The sequence below is a fragment of the Gymnoscopelus braueri genome, assembly GCF_963280865.1.
Source record: "Gymnoscopelus braueri genome assembly, chromosome: 12".
NCBI lineage: Eukaryota > Metazoa > Chordata > Actinopteri > Myctophiformes > Myctophidae > Gymnoscopelus > Gymnoscopelus braueri.
In genome coordinates this window covers 14,048,494-14,067,227 of record NC_137614.1, presented here as the reverse complement: position 1 = coordinate 14,067,227, position 18,734 = coordinate 14,048,494, and the positions used below count along the sequence as shown (strand labels likewise).

Below are 18,734 nucleotides of genomic sequence, written 5' to 3'. Positions count from 1 at the left end.
TTATCGCCTGTTGTTTTTCCCCCTTGTCCCCCCACATCCTGTTAGCCTTTACCTTTTTTTTGTCTCATAGTTCTGTGTGTCCCTCTAGGGTCACCCTAACACTGATCCTCCTGATTTATAGGACGCCATTATTTTCTGTGACAGGTAACTTGTCTTATGGATGATTTGCATACGAGGAAAACTAAATGCATTTGAGAATTCACCTGATAGCTACTTCTGTACGACTCAAGCATGTACTGAGACGTCTCAGCTGGGCCCCTCCCATTCGTCAGTTGGTCTAATATCAACGTATTGTATTATCTTTAATTTGACTGACAGCTATTGGCATCGGGTTGTCAGCCTCCCTCGATTTGAATCAGGAGAGAGGGCATGCTTGACGTGAGTGCTAATGACTGCTTCATAAAAGAGTTAATAGCAGCTGTGAGCTACTGTACATGCCGCCCGCAGCTCACAGTGGTTTTTGCTCATTAGAGCCAGAGTATTTAGGGGGGGGAGAAAAAGCCCCAGCTTGCCTGTATTAGTTTGACTGAGGTGTGCTCACACCAAAAAACACATTCCAGTGGTCGTGATAGGCTGTTTGGTCCATCGAGGAGATCTCCGGGATTCTCAGTAATGTGTGAACAGAAACCTTAGACACGGGTAGTGAATGACAGCGGCACTTCAGTCAGTCAGTCAGTCATGTGCTCAGTTGTAAAGCAATATCCCAGCAGTTTGTATCCTGACCTGGAATCTACTCAGGCTATATATTGCTCCCCACTCAGTGCACCATTATGTTAACCCGTTTAGACCGGGAACGCATCTGTGTGTCATTTTTAGATGTCTTTGGCTATTCAAAAATAGCAGATCTACAAGCTCATAGCGTGGCACCGAGTGCCGCGTTAAAGATCTGCTATTTTTGAAAATTCGTGGCAAAAAAATATATATATTTTAAAGCGAACATTTGTAAAATATTTAGTTCCAGGAACCCCCAGAAGCAAAGATTAGATTTACAAATGTCCGCCAAAAAAAGAAAAGAAAATTAATATTTGCACAACTTTTTTTATTTAAAAAAAATAGCAGATCTACAAGCTCATAGCTTGTATATCTGCTATTTTTGAATAGCCCAACGAAATCTAAAAATGACGTTCCCGGTCTTAAAGGGTTAATTGAGACAACCATGTTCCTTCACCACAGCGTTTACTGGTGGCGCGGTGGTCATTAGTGCTCCCTGTTCCGGCAGGGTCAATTGTATTATCATAATGGTGACATCAGGCCTTATCATGTCCTTCATTTTAAGCTCAGCCTTGTCTTTGGGAAATTGGCCACGTCGATATCGTGTTACTGCCCTGTAACCTAAACATCACAGGCTTGGTTCCCCACAGCAGCTGATGTCATCAACAACCAAGTGTCCTTGATGGAAGACACTGAAATTCCACCTGCTAACTAATTCTGAGTCACTCTGGATGAGAGTACCGTATGTAAACATTGTAGGCCGGGCTCTAGCGGCAGCAGCGGGCCACTGCCCAGCGCTGGGGAGACCACAGACAAGTCATTATCTGTCAGAAGTGAGAGGAGATATGACCCCAGGGCACAGATGGGAGGGGTGATAGAGGAGGAGATAAAGGCCTTCACCCAAGGGACACCAAGGAACACACACACATACAGTACTGTACAACACAAAAACAGACACACAAAACCAATCACTCTGTGGCTTACAGCATTGCAGAGCATTAGCCAATGTCAGTTGAAACTGATCGCACTGATCAGTTTCACTGTCTGGTGAAACAGGATAACATTAAGAGCCACTTAGAATCAACTCAGCCTTGCTCCCTATCAAACACAGACTGAGTGGATGACCGAATGTGTGTTGAGCGTTACTGTAGGCAAACGCCTGTTGCTAATGATAATTACAATGATAACTCTGTATATTTATGAGCCCTTTGTGCACATCTGTGGCATTCATCAGCACAGTTCTACAATCCTTGTAAATAATTCATGCTCAACTGGCCCATAGTGCATCATCCATATTTAATGGTCAGGATCACATATTCCTAACTGCAATAGTCTATCGGCCAATGGTGCTACTGAACACATGTGAAGTTGCAAGACATACAGTAAAAAGAAAAAAAACGCTTGTGGAGGCTCTAGTGGGTAGTCTTCTATTCTTTGAAACCCATAACAAAGATAAAGTTTCTGTTTGGTTTTGATTAGCAGATTTAATGGAGGCTGCCCTGTGGGGTTTTAGGATGTCCTCACCATATATGGGCACTAGTGGAAGTGGTTAGTGCTTAGTTTCTACCATGTCTGAATTAACAATGGACCAATTAATCACCTTAAGTTCTTGTTTAACCACCAGCACTGGAAAAACTGACATTTACGGACATTTTTACGAGCTCAAGTTTTACTGTGTATCCGATTACTGAAACCTTCCACAACAGAGTATGATAATACTAAGGAAATGTTACAAAATCTACTGTTAATTTATATGATGCTACAGTAGTATAATAGTAGTATAATCAATGCTATATAATGCTAAATAGCTGTTAGGTCTACAGGCATTGTCAGGCAATCAACACCTAACAACAAATACACTCAGGGGAAATAATATGAATATGAAAATATCAATGGTCAGCTACATTGGGATATAGGCTGCACCTGTATTTCAGCATTTTCTATTAAAAAGAACAGGAGATGTCCTTTACAGTCTGATCAGGATACATCCATCTTGAAATTTGCATTGGATGTTGGTGATATTGATTGTTTTGTGCCTCTTTATGCATCGCACACTTTCTGACCTTCCTTTCTAACCCATCACATCACTAATATTCTCTCAAAGCGTTCCACTTGAAAGGTTTGAATATGATGAACAATGTGACAATGTACTGTATATTCTAGTCTGGTGAATACTAATGTGTTGTTATTTTTTCTCTTTCTTTTTGCAGGATTTACCTGAAGATATTCACACAGCGCTTTGAAGGAAGGTGTTTCGGAGGGGAGGCCCCTAGATCGCCCCACTCGAGACTTAAAAGGCCCTTCTCTGGTTTAATGTGTGTTTCGTTATGTGAGAGCTGGACGAGCTGAGCTTTGTTTTTGGTCAAATATTGAATCCCAAGTGGGGAACGGGTATGTAGGGGATGGAGAGGGGTCACGTGAGGACAGAACCAAGTCTTTAAGCCTTTGGTCTCAAACCCCTATGCTGCTGCAAGGCATCCAAAACGCTCAAGTACACGTATAGGGGGAACAGGAGGGGAAGGTTAGTTCAGTTGAGGAAGACTCTCGAGTCACCTGCAGCCCTGGAAGAGCAGACTGTTTGGAGGGGGTGAGAGGGGGAGCACAGAAAGAGAGAGAGACGGGGACTGACAGAGAAGCAGAGGTGCGGAGGAGGAGGGGGAGGCGGGGGAGGAGGAGTTGCAAAGGCCCTTCGCCATGGCGACCGACCCGGGCGAGCCCACAGGCACAGAGGACTCCTCTGAGAAACCTGATGGACAGAGGGAGGAGGACGCTGAGCGGGAGGGCAGGGCCGGCGGAGAGAGGGAGAGGACGCGCAGCACCCCCTCGGACTTCCCCTCCTCCCAGACCCAGGAGAGGAGAGCGGCAGGGGGGGAGGAGGGAGGACCCAGAGGAGGAGGTGGAGCAGGGGGAGGAAGAACGGTCAGCCTGGGGGGCGAGGAGCCCCTGGTCAGGCCCATGTCTTTCTCCACGCCCTCCTCGCCAGCCGCCCAAGGCCCCAGCAGGCTGAGGAGGGAGAAGCGCTTCTTCAGGAAGAGTGTGGAGATCTGTGAGGAGGAGGACGAGGTGGAGGAGCCCCATGTAGCGCCCCACAGTGCCCCCCACCTGGAGCTGTGCTCCTCAGACTCGGTCTTCCCGCAGCAGCAGGGGGCCGCCTCTGCGTGCGCCGCCCTGGGCCACGACCCGGCATGCGCCGGCTCTGCTCCGGAGCCCGGCAAGGATGCCCCTACGTCTGCCACCCTGCTGAAGGGCAAGGAGAGGGACCGCGAGCAGGAGGAGGAGGCAGAGATGAAAGCCGTGGCCACCTCTCCTGGAGGCCGGTTCCTCAAGTTTGACATTGAACTGGGCAGAGGAGCCTTCAAGACTGTGTATAAAGGCCTGGACACTGAGACATGGGTGGAGGTCGCCTGGTGTGAACTTCAGGTGAGAATAACTTCTCTGTAGTTCATTCACGATGAGAAACATGCAATTATAAACGTAGCACAAATGTATTTTTCACACACATTCATCACATATTCACACTTCATACCTGCTCCAGTACAGCTACAATCCTGTATATTTTTGGCCACTGAGCACAGCAGCTCCACCAGAACAATTGGGCTCTGGTGCCATGCTCAAGGGCATATGATGACCAACTGAGATGTTTTTCAAGTAGTTTGCCTGACAGATGTGAATTGCACCAGATTAATTTTCCCTTCCTGGGAAAATCTCACTGTTGTCTGCTTGCCATTCATTGTGTGAGAGCACTGTTCAGTGGAGGCCAGGGTGAGAAGGCAGTACAACACTTGTTGAGTGACAGCGCTGTATGAGTGCATGGGGCCTTTCTAGGATTTGAATGAATAATAGAATGTGAACTGCTGTAAGACGTTCCCGTGTTGTGATAGGTTGCAGAATATTGATTGGAACAGTCATCTTTAGTCTTGAATTTATATATGATGTTTGAGGTTTCCTCTTTCTTTCTCGTGCGTAAGGAATGCGTGTCCAATGGTAGGAATTGATATGGATTGATATTAATTAGCTTTCATCAGGAATAGCACAGTGACTCTGTGTGTGAGGTTATTCACAGTTGATGAGAGCTTTATTTGAGTCCAGTAAGTTTAGCCTCACTTTACCTCGTTGTAGGCTGAAGTTTTAGGTAGATTGTTAAATTAGTGAATGTTTTTTCTATACATACATTGAATTTCATATCTTCTGACTCAAAGTCAGAAGATAAGAAGTCTTAACCTAAAAGGTTAAGATAAGAAGGTTAGGACGTTAAGAAGATTAACCAAAATGTTTATAGTTAACATTATTTTGCTAATTAGGTTAATTGAAATGTATAGGTTATATCCTAGTCATATCCTACATCATAAACACTAGATAGTCCATAGAGCTCCTCTATAGGGTCTTTACAGTCTTTGATTTGGAACAATTATGACTCAATTGTCTTGTGTCTCTGTCGGCACATGATGCAGTAACTGAGATGAAATGGGTGTAGATATGGAGGACGGAAGTTCTGAATGGGCCATAGTTTGCGAACAAAGATGAAAAAGGACCACTGTAATGTCAGTAATCCTCACTGTGAGGAACTCTGTTCTGTGCTGCATGGACTGTGATGAGTGGTGGTGAAAGTAAAATGGGATCTTAATGAAGGTTTTCTGCCAGAGGAACACTCTTGGAAGTCTTTACATAGCCAACATAAATTATGGTGTTTTCGAAGTAATGGGGAACATTGTCAAACGAAGTGAGCTCAACATGTGGTGGGAGTGGAAGACGCACTCGAGGAGGGGAGCGAAGAAAGTGGATACGTCTCTCTCTCCCTGACTCTTACCCCCACAATAGAGAGCAGTGTGGTGGTTTGCCAGCTGATTTGGCTGCCGGCTTTGTATGAGAAAAACTTCAGTCATGTGTTTGGTTTGGTGCTAATTCCAAAACAAGAGCCTTAACTAATCCTCTGGTTCAAACTCTGCGTGTTGGACTAACAAGGGCGGCCATTCCCCCCGTTACCTACCCTGGTCTCCTTCCAACAGCTAGTAAATCAGCCTCACATCAGCAGCTTGCCTCTGTGTAATATCACTCACTGAGGCAACTGCTGCTTCTGGCCATACCTCCATCAAAGGCAACAGTCCCGGATAAATACTCGCTCCATCTCACAGAGTTTATCCAAGAGACCTGCTAAGCTTTTAACGGTAGTCTGTTTAATTTAACATTTTAGTGTGCCTTTGCTGGGCATGTCATAATATTACATTTACATTACATTACAGTCATTTAGCAGACGCTTTTATCCAAAGCGACTTACAATAAGTGCATTCAACATAGGTAGGGAACGAAACTACTAATCACCAGAAGTCTTAAGTGCATTTCCTGCAAAAACAAGCAACCAAGAGTATACCTAGCGCTAAGGTAAAAGTGCAATATATCAGCTACCTACTTTCTTAAACAGATGAGACAAAATAGCTAAATCAAATGAGCACGAGCTAAAACAAATAAGTGTATCGACTAAACAAGATCCAATAAAACAATACAAAAATTAAACAAGAGTTTGTACAACTAGTTAACAACAAGTAGGCCAGGCAAAGAGGAAGGGTAGTGTTTCCTGAAGAGGTGGGTTTTCAGCCTGCGGCGAAAGATGGGCAGTGACTCTGCTGTCCTGACATCAGTGGGAAGTTCATTCCACCACTGTGGGGCCAGAACAGAAAAAAGTCGTGACCGCGTCGATCGACCAGAAGGACCCTTGAGTGACGAGGCAATCAGTCGCCCCGAGGTGGCAGACCGAAGTGGTCGGGCATGGGTGTAGGCATCGACCATAGCCCGGAGGTAAGAAGGAGCTGTTCCTTTCACTGCCCTATAGGCTAGCACCAGGGTTTTAAACTGAATGCGAGCCGCTACGGGGAGCCATAGCAGAGAACGGAGAAGTCATGGACCATAATAGGTGAACATTCAGCGAAAATAGTAGATCTACAAGCTCACAACGCGTCGTATTGCGATTCGTTGATAGATCATTGATCAACTAGACTAGAGATTTGTTGTAGAGGGGGGAAAAGAATTGGGTAAAGTATTATTTTATCTACAGTTATGTCATATCCTAATACGTGCATATAGGGGAAGGGAATCTAGTTTGTTGGAGTTGCAAGCAAAGTTGCATCTTGCGTGTTTTTGGCTCCTTTTTGTGAGCCTGGAGCTTGGAAAACAGATATTTGGATATCCCGTCTTAATTTTTCATGTTGCAAGTCACTGCACTGCAAGTCACTTAACCATAGTTTTGCAATAGGACAGAAAAGATAACACTATAATGCATATGTTCCGTCTCAAACTCAATGCTGATACTTTGCACCTCTAGGCAATGGCAAACTCAATGGTGGACTATATGGCGGACTCAGCCACGCCTCCAAATACTTGTCTAAAAAAATCGATCTTTGGGGGACACCGATCAACCAAGTACATAGGTTTTAAGTGGTTGTAACACCAACCACTTAAGCAATAAGTGGCTGTGTCCACGAGGCATTTTCTTCCTGAGTGCAGTGTATGTTTTGAATAGTTTTCAGCGGCAGCGCCATGTATTTACGCTATGCTGGAAATACCAGCAGCATGACGAGGTGGATGAGCGTTTTAGAAGAGTGTTTTCAGCTGGGTAAAAAAACACACAGCCTAAAGCCTACGTGAAAAAAACACGCCTCGTCACACTGCCGCCGTGTCCAGTATAACGTAAATATGAAAACAGTTAACAAGGAAAAGAACGCCTCGGTGGATACAGCCCCTGAAACTTTTTATGGCATGGCACCCAGGGGACGAGTCATCTAGAAGTCCGTATGCATGTCCCCAAAAATGTTGTGTCCGTCCATCCAGCCATCCGTGTCTGTCTGCAGCTAATCTCACAATCCACTTCACCACCGATCAGCACCTCATTTCTTGTCCATGTTACCAGTAGGCCAAGGAAGTCAATCCTCTAAATATTCATACAGCGTGGCTCTATAGGCTAGTCGTCTATGAGAGGGTCTGTGTGTCTGTGTCACGCAAACCGCTGGACCGATCTGTGCCATTCCAATTATACAATCTACCGTATGCATGCTGCCAGTAGACCACAGAGGTGCAGCCACTATTCTTTTTCACGTATTTATTTAACCTTAATTTTATAATGGAAGTCAATGGGGCTGTGATCAGGCTGAAACATTGTCCAAATGTGGAGTCATATTGCATAGACGCATCATAGACAACTGATGTCAGCCCATAGATGAGTGATGTCACAGGCTGTCCACATAAATGTCTGAGATACACATTGGAGCCATACCGTTCTCATAATGCGTGTGAGCTACAGGTATGTACCCCTCTACTGAAACCCGATTTGATACTTCGGCGCACAATGGTGTGGAGCTGCGAAGATTGCCGACCTGCAAGCTCAACCGGTTGTTCTGGACAACCGGATCTCCGTATTCTTTATGCCCCTACTGTATATGGGCATATCGGCTAGATGCCAGGCACCACTCTTCCTCATTGGGCACCGGTCTACTCAAGAATAATGAAAGTCAGGAAGTTGAAAATGCCTGCCCCACCCAGTCAGAGTAGCAGTTGTACCTTCTGTCTGTCTGTCTGTCTGTCTGTCTGTCTGTGTGTATCTTTTATGCCCATATATGGAGATTTCTGTATCTGTCTGTGTGTAAATAGAGTTCCGTGTCAGGCATGACCAAATATGGAGTCTAGGCCAGTCTATGACATCATATTGATGACATCAGTGTACGCCAATACACGCAAGTTTGAAGTTGGTCGGCCCCATATATGGGTATATCCATATACTGTATGGGCATAGTGGTCACCGGTCGGATTGGCGGTTCTGGACAACTGGATCTCCATATGCCTATATATGGGTGTATTGGTCGGATTGGCGGTTCTGGACAACCGCCTATCCGACCAACTCGACACCGGTCACTGCAGTCCCCCGGTTTGAGTCGATAGGTCAGACGGTTCTCGAGATACATGAACTACAGACGGAGAGATATTTTGTGCATTTATAGTAGGATAGTAAGCAATAAGCATAAGAGTGAAATATTATGCTTTAAGGTTATTTAACCACCGCCATATACTTTGTTGTATAATGAATAAATTAATAGCGAAAATAGCCTATCTACAAGCTCACATGGGCCTCATGCAGTAATGTTATCTTAAATGTCTCTTACCGTTACATTTCTCATCTCTTATATTTTCTCTTCATATAATTGGTCCTCACTTATGCTCATTATTATATGTTTCCATTTCTTTCTACTCAGTCTGTGTCTTAGTGTCTTAGAGTAGGGCTGTGGACAGTTCGGAAACACAGTGACATCATTGATGGGGAATCCAAGCTAATAGAAACTTCAGGCTTTCTCTTCCTGGAAAGTTAGCGCGCTATAATAGAAGCCGTTGGGCCTCATTCACTAACCTGGTCACACAGTTGTATCTCAGTTTTGTTTGTAAGTCACAAGCACGCTCCCCTGGAGATCATATGCATTGTTCCACACCCCATTTAAGACCATAAGGCTGTTTGAGCTAAGCTATGTGTGCTAATAACACAACCTGCATTTGAACATTGCATGTGTCAATCTGCATGCTAGTGCTATGAAGATGCCCTAAATGAAAGTCCTTCATAAGTTTGCAGCAACTTTGTGTTCTACCGTGCTGTCTGTGTGGCCGTGTATTATAGCCAGCAGCTGGAGATGATTCCATAGCTTGCAGGGCTGTAATCATGGCGACAGATCCCATAGCCTGAACTCTGAATCTCCGGTGTTTACACAAAAACGCTAATAAACAGCTAACAAACTGTTGCTTACTTTTGAGAAAGTGAAAAACAGGCGTTGTGGTTGTGTGCATATGCTAATGGTCATGCCTGTGTGCAAGTTCAGATCAATTGCTAGAGCCAGTGAGGAGAACCATGCGGAACAGACAGGTTATGATGACAGAGGTTTCCTTATTATTTAGTAGGATATAAGGGCAAAAACTATATAAGGGCAGTTTTTGAGATCCGGATCTGCGGATCCAGTCCGGGGTCTTCTTCCTAATTCAAATAGTAAAATCGACATGAAATTGACATTATTTTATTTATGCATACATATGTATTAAGAGGCACTCAATCATATTATGATGAGGAATATATATTTCTAATCAATGTAGCAACTGTTGAAAATATCTCCCCTGTGTTTCAAGTTATGGCAAGGTAACTTAACTACACAACCAAGTGTAATTGTGCCTTAAGGATGCATCGGGGCAATGCTTTATAAGGATAAGGATAATTCCTTTTAACAGGACGTTCATGAAAGTCCTTGCGGGCTTGTTTCCAATAAGGGCCTGTGAGCAATTAGGGGTTAAGAGTCTTGCTCAGGGACAAATTTCATTTCATCGACACATATGCTGGCGTGGCCTGGAATCGTATCTGGGGCAACCAGGGCCTCTGGCTCCCTAGGCGGGCTCACTAACCACTCAGCTATGGCCGCCCCAATATAAGCGAAGCAGAGCACACATTAAACATCACTGAGACAATTCAACATCATGAACTCTGCATATTCCACCGTCAAACTACCTCTTCTTCATAATATCAAGAGTAAGGCAGTCGCTGAAAGAGTGAGTCACACAAGGGGGCCGTAGAAAGAAAGCAAAAGTGCAAGACTTGAGTGGGAAGATATATGTGTGAAAGATAGAGAGAGAGAGAGAGAGACAGGTCCTGTGTTGGTGAGAGTGAGAGAGACAGAGTGAGAGAATTATGAGCCAAACATCCCTCACAGAGATCAGCCGTATGGCAAATGCTAAGCTACTCCACACATCATGCAGACAGACACGCACTCACACACACACACACACAATTGCATAAACACACACGCACACACGCAGTGGCCTGGTCACATGCCTGCCTGCAACTAGATCTAGGGCCACTGCAGGAACACTCTGGTCTGGTGACCTGTCCCATTTCCTGCATCTGATGCCTCTCCTCAGTATACAGCCAAAGTAGACTGTGATTAGAATGACAATAATCATTAGATGGGATTGGCCGGTAGCATGAATGATAGGTTAGTTAGACAAAGTCATTGATTTGTCCTGACTGGTGGAGTGCTATGAGAAACAGTCTTTATCAGTACAGTAATGGTGCGACTATATATTTCCATTTAAATTCAGGTCAACGATGTAATACAGAAGAGGGGGTTTTGTTCAGTTTCCTGTGGATCATGTGATGATAATGTGTCATTCTTAAAGGTGCTGTAAGTGATATTCTTTTCGTTATAACAAAACATTTGTTACAAAGTTAAAGCTCTTTATTCTGATAGTAATCATTGCTATAGAGTGTTCAGTGACAGGGGTCTCCCTGTTTCTCCAGGTCTCCAGTAAACATAACATACATTTTCAGGTGGGTCACAAATTTCATCCAATCAGGGGAGAAATATCAAATATCCTTTATCAGCTTGTGATCCATTCCCGATATTGTCTGCTCATTTATTTATTTAATCACTTCCAATTTCAACTGTATCCTGAATGAGTTCACTTTCCCGATTGGATACAATTGAAAATGTATGTATTTACTAAAGAGCTGGAGAGACAGCGAGTTCTGTGTTGTGGGCCATTCACACTAAGCAGTATAACTATAACTATAAAAAATATAGTTTTAAAAATCGTTTTAAAAAAGTCAAGTGGATGGCAGAGTTCACACCAACTATAAAAAAAAGTACAATGGTGAACGATACTTATAGTTATCGTTATAGTTATAGTTATAGTGCTCAGTGTGAATGGCCCTTAATTGAACAAACACTATCCACCTGTTTCCTAGGCTGTGTCAAGGTAATTAGAAAAGAAGGTAGGGACAGCCTAGGGGGCGGCCGACGCCATTGCTTGCATGGCAGACGCCATTGATGCGCATGGGAGCCAAAACTGGAACAGGAAGTTTGGTGAAATACAATGAAGTCTATGCCAGCCAGCTGGACCAGCTTGTGAACAAACACTATTTCTGAACGATTGTGTCCTTTGTCAGATAATCGGTTCAGGATTATAAAAGAAGACATATCACAGGTTTTTATCCAATCAATTCGGATTTTTTAGCACACTGTATAATTTTATTGAGGCATCTAAACAGCGGCATGTATCGTCCATAGACTGTATAAAAATCGTCTCTGGCAGTGTTGCCAGATTGTGTGAGAGAAATAAGCAACCAGGTCTAGGAAAACAAGCCCAAAAGAAGCACCGGGGGCCAGGGGTCTTAAACGTTTTCCCAAACTGATGGGGAGATGGAGCAGGGACCCCCTACCCTACCTTGACCCCTGGGGGGGGGGCAACATATATTGTATAATTATGTATACAGTTGTGTTTCATAAACATACATGTTATTGTGCATCAATACTAAGCTATTAAAAATAGTAGACAGATTAATATATTCATGCTTTTATTTTAAACATACATGTACAGGGTACAGTGAGTAGGGTGGCCGCACTGCCATTTATAAACATACCTTATTAACTGAGAACAAAATCTGTCAATTGCACTAATCATGTATACAAGCTATTCAAAATGGACATAATCATTTATAGATATCATCATTTATTTAATACATAAATGTGGAAAATGTTAAAAAATATATATGAAGAGAAATGGACATTTTTGAAAAAATAAAAATACATATATACAAAATATTTGTATATATGTATATTTATATATTTTTTTAAATTGTCTAATCAAGCAACAATTTCGCGGACCCCCTGCAGTACCTCGTGGACCCCTATTGAAGACTTGCACTAGGCCATTATGAGCACTTTAAACCTTTACTGTATACATTGAAAATAGCCGATCTACAAGCTCACAACGCGTTGTGAGCTTGTAGATCTGCTATTTAAAAAAAAATCTTTAAGTAAAATGTGAAATATTGAGGATTTTTGAAACACTAACACCACAAATCTGGTACGGGGCTCCCTGGCACAAAACATTTTCAGATGGGGGTTAGGGACAAATACATATTAATTTGAGGGTCCATGACATAAATATAATTGAGAACCACTGGTTAAAATAACTTTAGAATTGTGAAGCCCAAGTCCAAATAATCAGCTACACTAATCAACTACAAAAAAGCCCCAAAAAACGCAACCCGCAACTACCAATATTTACAAGCAACTTCAGAGAAAAATAAGCCCAAACTCGCTTATAATAAGAGGACATGGCAACACTGGTTTCTGGCTCGGCAGTATCGCGTACTTTGTGCTCTTTAGATAGCTCAATAAACTTATACAGTGGACACATCGAAAAGCAACACAGCAGAAAACAATGTGTGATATGACTTATTTTATTTTCCAGAAGCAATGACTTTACAAAGGTCTCAGTCATTCAGAAATATATTTTGTTCATGAGCTGATCCACCGGGCTCTCATTACCTCCAATGCATTCCACTGAACTCACGGCTGCAGTCTGGCTCCCATGGTGCGACGAATCTGCCGGCTGGAATTGCATGATAGCGAAAATGACGTAGATGACCCTACCTTCTTTAAATATATCTTGGGCTGTGTGTTTTCCACTTCCTGTCGGATTTAATTGGATATCATTAGTCATCTGACCAGTTTCATTGGATTTCATTGGATCAAATCGACAGGAAGTGGAACACACACAGGAAGTGAAAAGCCTAGGAAACAGGTGAATAGCAGTGATTGCTGTGGGAATATAGAGCTATTGAACACTTGTTTTAGCAATATCACTTACAGCACCTTTAAGAAAACATGGGAGTGGAGAGCTAAGAGGTAGAATGTTATTCCATATCATTAGATTAACCAAATTGTATTTATCTTTTGCTTCATTGACACAGCCAATGGACCATATTTCTGGCCACGCCCCCTACTTCTGCTCCGGTATGCGATTCATGTCTGTGACGTCCTGTAGCAGCCGGCAGCCAGACTGATAGATGCTTGTTTTACCAAAGGAGACGTGTGTTTATAACGTTGTTATTAACAATGCAAGAGAAATGGCAACATTCATACACTCATCTGATAAAGAAGCATGTTGTGACGAGCGTATGTAGTTTGGAATGGCGCCCATTGTACTGACACGTCATCAAATCATATTAATATCATCCATTGTTGTTTACCTTGCCATTTTATTGGACAAACAGCATTTGTAATCAGCAACTGCGGCTGCCAGCAATTAAACAGGCACAGGAAATATTCCCGGTGGCTTGAGCCGTATTGCAGCAGTACTCATGCAGCGATATCCTACTATAAATGCGCGAAATCTATGTCCGTCCGTTTGTGTGTTCGTCTGTAGTTCACGTATCTCGAGAACCGTCTGACTGACCGACTTCAGACACGGTGCGCGGCTGCGCGCATCACAGAGGAACCGTGTGAGTGTGGTGCCCGGCGCCACACTCACACTGGTCCTCACTAATGCTCATGATAATAGGTACTTCTGGTATATGGTATTTCTGTCTACTCTGTCTGTGTCTCAGTAATCTCTCAAGAACAGATTCTGCACTGCGTGAGAATCTGTCGTGAAGGCTCGTCGTAACATGTACACACTGGGCTACAAGTGGGCGTGCCTTCAGATCAGGAAGCAGGCCGCGCTTTACCCAATCAAATGTAGTGGGCGGGATTCACATGTCCGTCGATCTTTCCCCCTCGAAACAAACCGAAACTAATTTAACAATAGCGTCCGCGGAGCAGACAAAACCACGGAAATATATTCACATTTTAACTTACTCTTTCATCATAGAAACAAGTGGGCTTATAACCAAAACGATCCATGTTCTCTGGGAGAAGTGGTGTTAGTGTTCCGTGTAGAAATATTGTTAGTGGGAATGAAAACATAGTCGCACCAACCGGAGTTGATGCGCTGAAGGCGCATCACAAACACCGGTTTCCCTGTGCTCTGGTGTTACGTTATCGTCCCCCCAGAGCCAACAGACATAGAACAAACAGCAGAGGGCGCTGTTTTTCATTTTCAGTTGGCGATGGGTTCCCAGATTGGTGTCTCAGAGGTCGTCTGTGGACACTTCAAAAACCCTTCTACTAGTGACATCATCATTAATGCAGTTTTTTTTTTCAAACAAGAATAAAAAAAAAATATTTAGATTTTTATTAACACGAGAACAATGGCTTCCATTACAGAATGCTAACTTTCCAGGAATAGAAAGGTTGCAGTTTCTATTAGCTTGAATTCCCCATCGATGATGTCACTGATAGGCGGGTTTCTGAATTCTCACAGACGAGTCAATTTAACATAAATGAGCATTAATGAGGACCAATTATATGAAAATAGGTTGAAAATGGGGGAAGTTGTCCTTTACGGGAGGACCGGCCGTCCGCCCGGCGGACCACATCGTCACGCTCATGTCACCATGACTCAGCCATAACCATAGGAGTTCTCAATGCAGCTACGCCCAAATATGGAGTGTGCTGTTGCAAACAAATCAGTCAGCTCCATATATGGGCATAAAAGGGGGCATGGCCATATATGGGCATATACTGATGACATCAGCAATCTCCATATATGGGCATAAAAGGGATAAGGACTGACAGATACAGAGATCTCCATATATGGGCATATTGGTCGGATCGGTGGTGCGACGTACGTGTGAGTCATAAACTGATAGAGCAGTCTATGACGTCATAGAGCAGTCTATGCCATATAGAGCATAGCAGTGTGATGCCGGAAATACACGTCACAATCCTTTCCAGCATTGGGATTTCATAATCAGCCATAATGACGTAATGTCAATGTGCACTTGCCACTTACCACTAGGATCCTGGTTGTAAAACGATGCTATATGCTCCTGTAGAAGCCGCAAGTCTGTATGTAATCACTCTAGTTTTATTTTTATTTTTATTCCTTTATTTTTTTTTTAAATATGGCAGCTCTGGCCCACCATAGTTAGTGTGGTTGCCCGAATGGGCAACCAGACTATACTCTACCGACTTTATTCCACTAGATAAACTTTATTTCAGGCTGCTACTCCTCCCACAGTTTATTTTTCCCAATTTAGTGCCATATGTCAAAATGACCGGCCTCACCGGGAATCGTGCGCCTGTACTTTGCTAAGAGATTGGTTACATACATGGTTACACTTATTGATATTGATTTATTAGTGCATTAAATGTCCCCATCCACTTTGATGGAAAAGTGAAAAAACTCAAATTCAAGTATTTTTTTCTCAAAAACCGTAAGAGCTAGAGTTACAAGACTTGGAGGGGAGGTTCATAATTTAGTGAGAAATTATTAAAAGAACATGGCTTACGTGGTTTACTCAACAAATCCCCAAAAGCATTTCCACTTTGATCCATAGGGGGCGCCACAAATTCTCAAAATGTAACCGTTTGATGCAAAAACCTTATGTTGGGGGGATCAATCCTCTCAAAATGAAACGCAAGTGATCTCAGGAGTTATGTGACGCTAAGAGATTGGTTAAATAGTTTAATTTATATTGATTTATTAGTGCATTAAATTTCCCCATCCACTTTAATGGAAAAGTGAAAAAACTCAAATTCAAGTATTTTTTGCTCTGAAACCGTAAGAGCTAGAGTTACCAGATTTGGTGGGGAGGTTCATGATTTAGTCCGAAATTATAAAAAAAAACACATTACACCAGTCGGCCTCATGGTGGCGCTATAACAGCCCCCTTTACGTTTTGGCCTATAACTCTTGAACCGTAGGTCATAGAATAAAAATATGAAAAAAAAAACTTCAAACCGCATCTCCTCCCAAAGCATTTCCACTTTGATCCATAGGGGGCGCCACAAATGCACAAAATGTAACCGTTTGATGCAAAAACATGATTTTTGGGGGGATCAGTTCTCTCAAAAAGAAAAGCCAGGGATCTCAGGAGTGACATGACGATGTCATTGGCCCGCTACATTTGTGGGAGGGGCCTGTTTCTTTAGTGGGAGGGGCCTATTTCCTAAAATCAAAATGGCACGTATCGCTAACGCGGGATCCGATCGGCACCAAATTCGAAGCGCATGTAGATAACACCCGTTGGTAATACCCCCAAAACACTATAAGGGCAGTTTTTGAAGATCCGAATCTGCGGATCCAGTCCGGGGTCTTCTTCCTAATTCAAATAGTAAAATCAACATGAAGTTGACTTTTTTTTTTAAAGCCGTACTGGGGTTTGTGATGTTATATATTGTCAGAATCGTTGAGTGCGTTTATGTGCTAAAACAGTGACATTGAAAGCTGTTTCACCATTTACAATGTAATTAAATTAGGAGACTATTTTTGGAATACCAATTTCTAATCAACATTTGAAGATATCTCACCAATATTATAGAGTTATGGCAAGGTTTACACAACCCAAACGTGCAACTGATTTATACTTACTGGTAGGTGCAGACCTGTGTCGCCCATCTCCTTAAATAGCAGCTATTTGGCAATTTACGGTGCACAACACGATGCACAACCATAAATCAGGCATAACAGTGATAAACATGAGTGATAGCAATGCATGTCACAAACAAGCAACTTGAAGGGAAGTCAACATTACACACTGCAATCTGCACAGCTGTGACGAGCTACTCAGCCAACTTGTGTGCTGGAGAGTATTAAATAATCAGGTCAAAGCCTGCTTTTCTGGACAAACTTATGTACTGATGACAATGTTTATAAAATGACCTCAAGCTCTTTTTATGGCGTGGACCTACAGGAGTCTAGCCATCTAGAAGAGGGTCTGTCTGTCTGTCTATCTGTGTCTGTCTGTGTGTCCGTAGCTAATCTTGCAAAACGCTGAAACGATCAGTGCCAAATGTCTTGTTCAGAAGTACCTCCACCCCAAATGAAGTCCATCCAGTTTGCAAGCTTTGATAAGGATGTATAATTTGCATAATGTGTGCAGAAGTGGCTCTTGTACTTGCAGCTTTCTCATATGAATGCTGCCAGAAGTATAGTTGTATCTCTCCTTCTGTGTCCCATGAAGATAGAGAAGCCACTCTGACACACGGAGGATTAGCTGTCCTAAAGCAGTTTGAAAGAGTAGGTACAGTAGTAGGAGTTTACAGAACATTCCTCTGAATTCCTCAACTGAAAGGGCAAGAGTATCATTACATATTTGCTGTTGTTTGTGTCATAACTTTCAACATCCATCACAATGTGATGGATGTAATCAGTGATCCCCTATTATGAGAAGTGATTTTGAGTACTTAGAAAATCTAAGTTATTATTATTATTATTAATGTTTTTCGTGTTAATCTATGCATAATGTTCGTGTGTGCGTGTGTGTGAGTTTGCATGGCTGAGTCTGGGCATGGCCTGGATGTACAGTAATTGGATGTAACTGTCTCTGCAGCTGTGTGGTTGATATGCGTTTCTGTCCCGAGTGCGCATATGCCATCCTACATGTCTGACCCCCTCCCCCACCCGTCTACCCTCTCCCTGTCTCTCTCTCTCACTCGCTCTCTCCCTCCCTCCATGCCGCTTTGTCTGTGTGAGTGAGTATACAGAGTGATCCAGGGAGTTAATTACAGTGGGTGCCTGTCAGGCTGGAAACAAAAACCCTGCACAGACAGCACAACTCGGGCGGCAGAAACCCGACTGGTTCAAACCAGTCCTCCCAGACTGGCCAAGCCTGGCCCAGCCCAGCCCAGCCCAGCCCAGCCCAGCCCAGCCCAGCCCAGCCCAGCCCAGCCCAGCTCAGCTCAGCTCAGCTCAGCTCAGCTCAGCTCAGCTCTAGCAATTGAGTTCACCCCTGATCAATGGACACAGGCAAACATCAGTCAACACCAATACAATGCTAGACCATACATAGTACAGTATATATAAATGCACCATTTATAGTACAGTAGGCCGGGGAGGAGGTTGCGACAGTGGAATAGAGCTGTTCAAAGTGACATAGACGGGAATGGGGTCAAATAATCCAAACCTTCAGCCCTGCTGTCTCCACCAGTTAATGCACCAACCAAACCTTATAGGCCCTATGTTACCCTCCTCTGTGCACTGACCTTCCCGTCTCGTAATAATGAGTGAATACCTATAAGTAATAGCAGCTCAGGGCTGAGTTGACTTCAGTGCTAAGGTTGCTATGATACCATCTCAGAGATGTGGTGATTGTGTCTCCCCAGAAACAGGCAATACCC

The 18,734-nt window shown here is 43.4% G+C and overlaps 1 protein-coding gene across 2 annotated transcripts in view; it reads left to right on the top strand.

Moving 5' to 3' along the window:
• Positions 1–3,405: 3,405 nt before the first annotated feature.
• Positions 3,406–18,734, top strand: part of wnk3 (WNK lysine deficient protein kinase 3) — a gene marked incomplete at its 5' end in the record, with an annotated part of 55,584 nt that continues 40,255 nt past the window's right edge. For both annotated transcript variants that reach the window (XM_080443717.1, XM_080443716.1), the window contains one exon: positions 3,406–4,131. In XM_080443717.1, coding sequence (XP_080299843.1) covers positions 3,406–4,131 — 726 coding nt within the window. The remainder of the gene's footprint in view (positions 4,132–18,734) is intronic.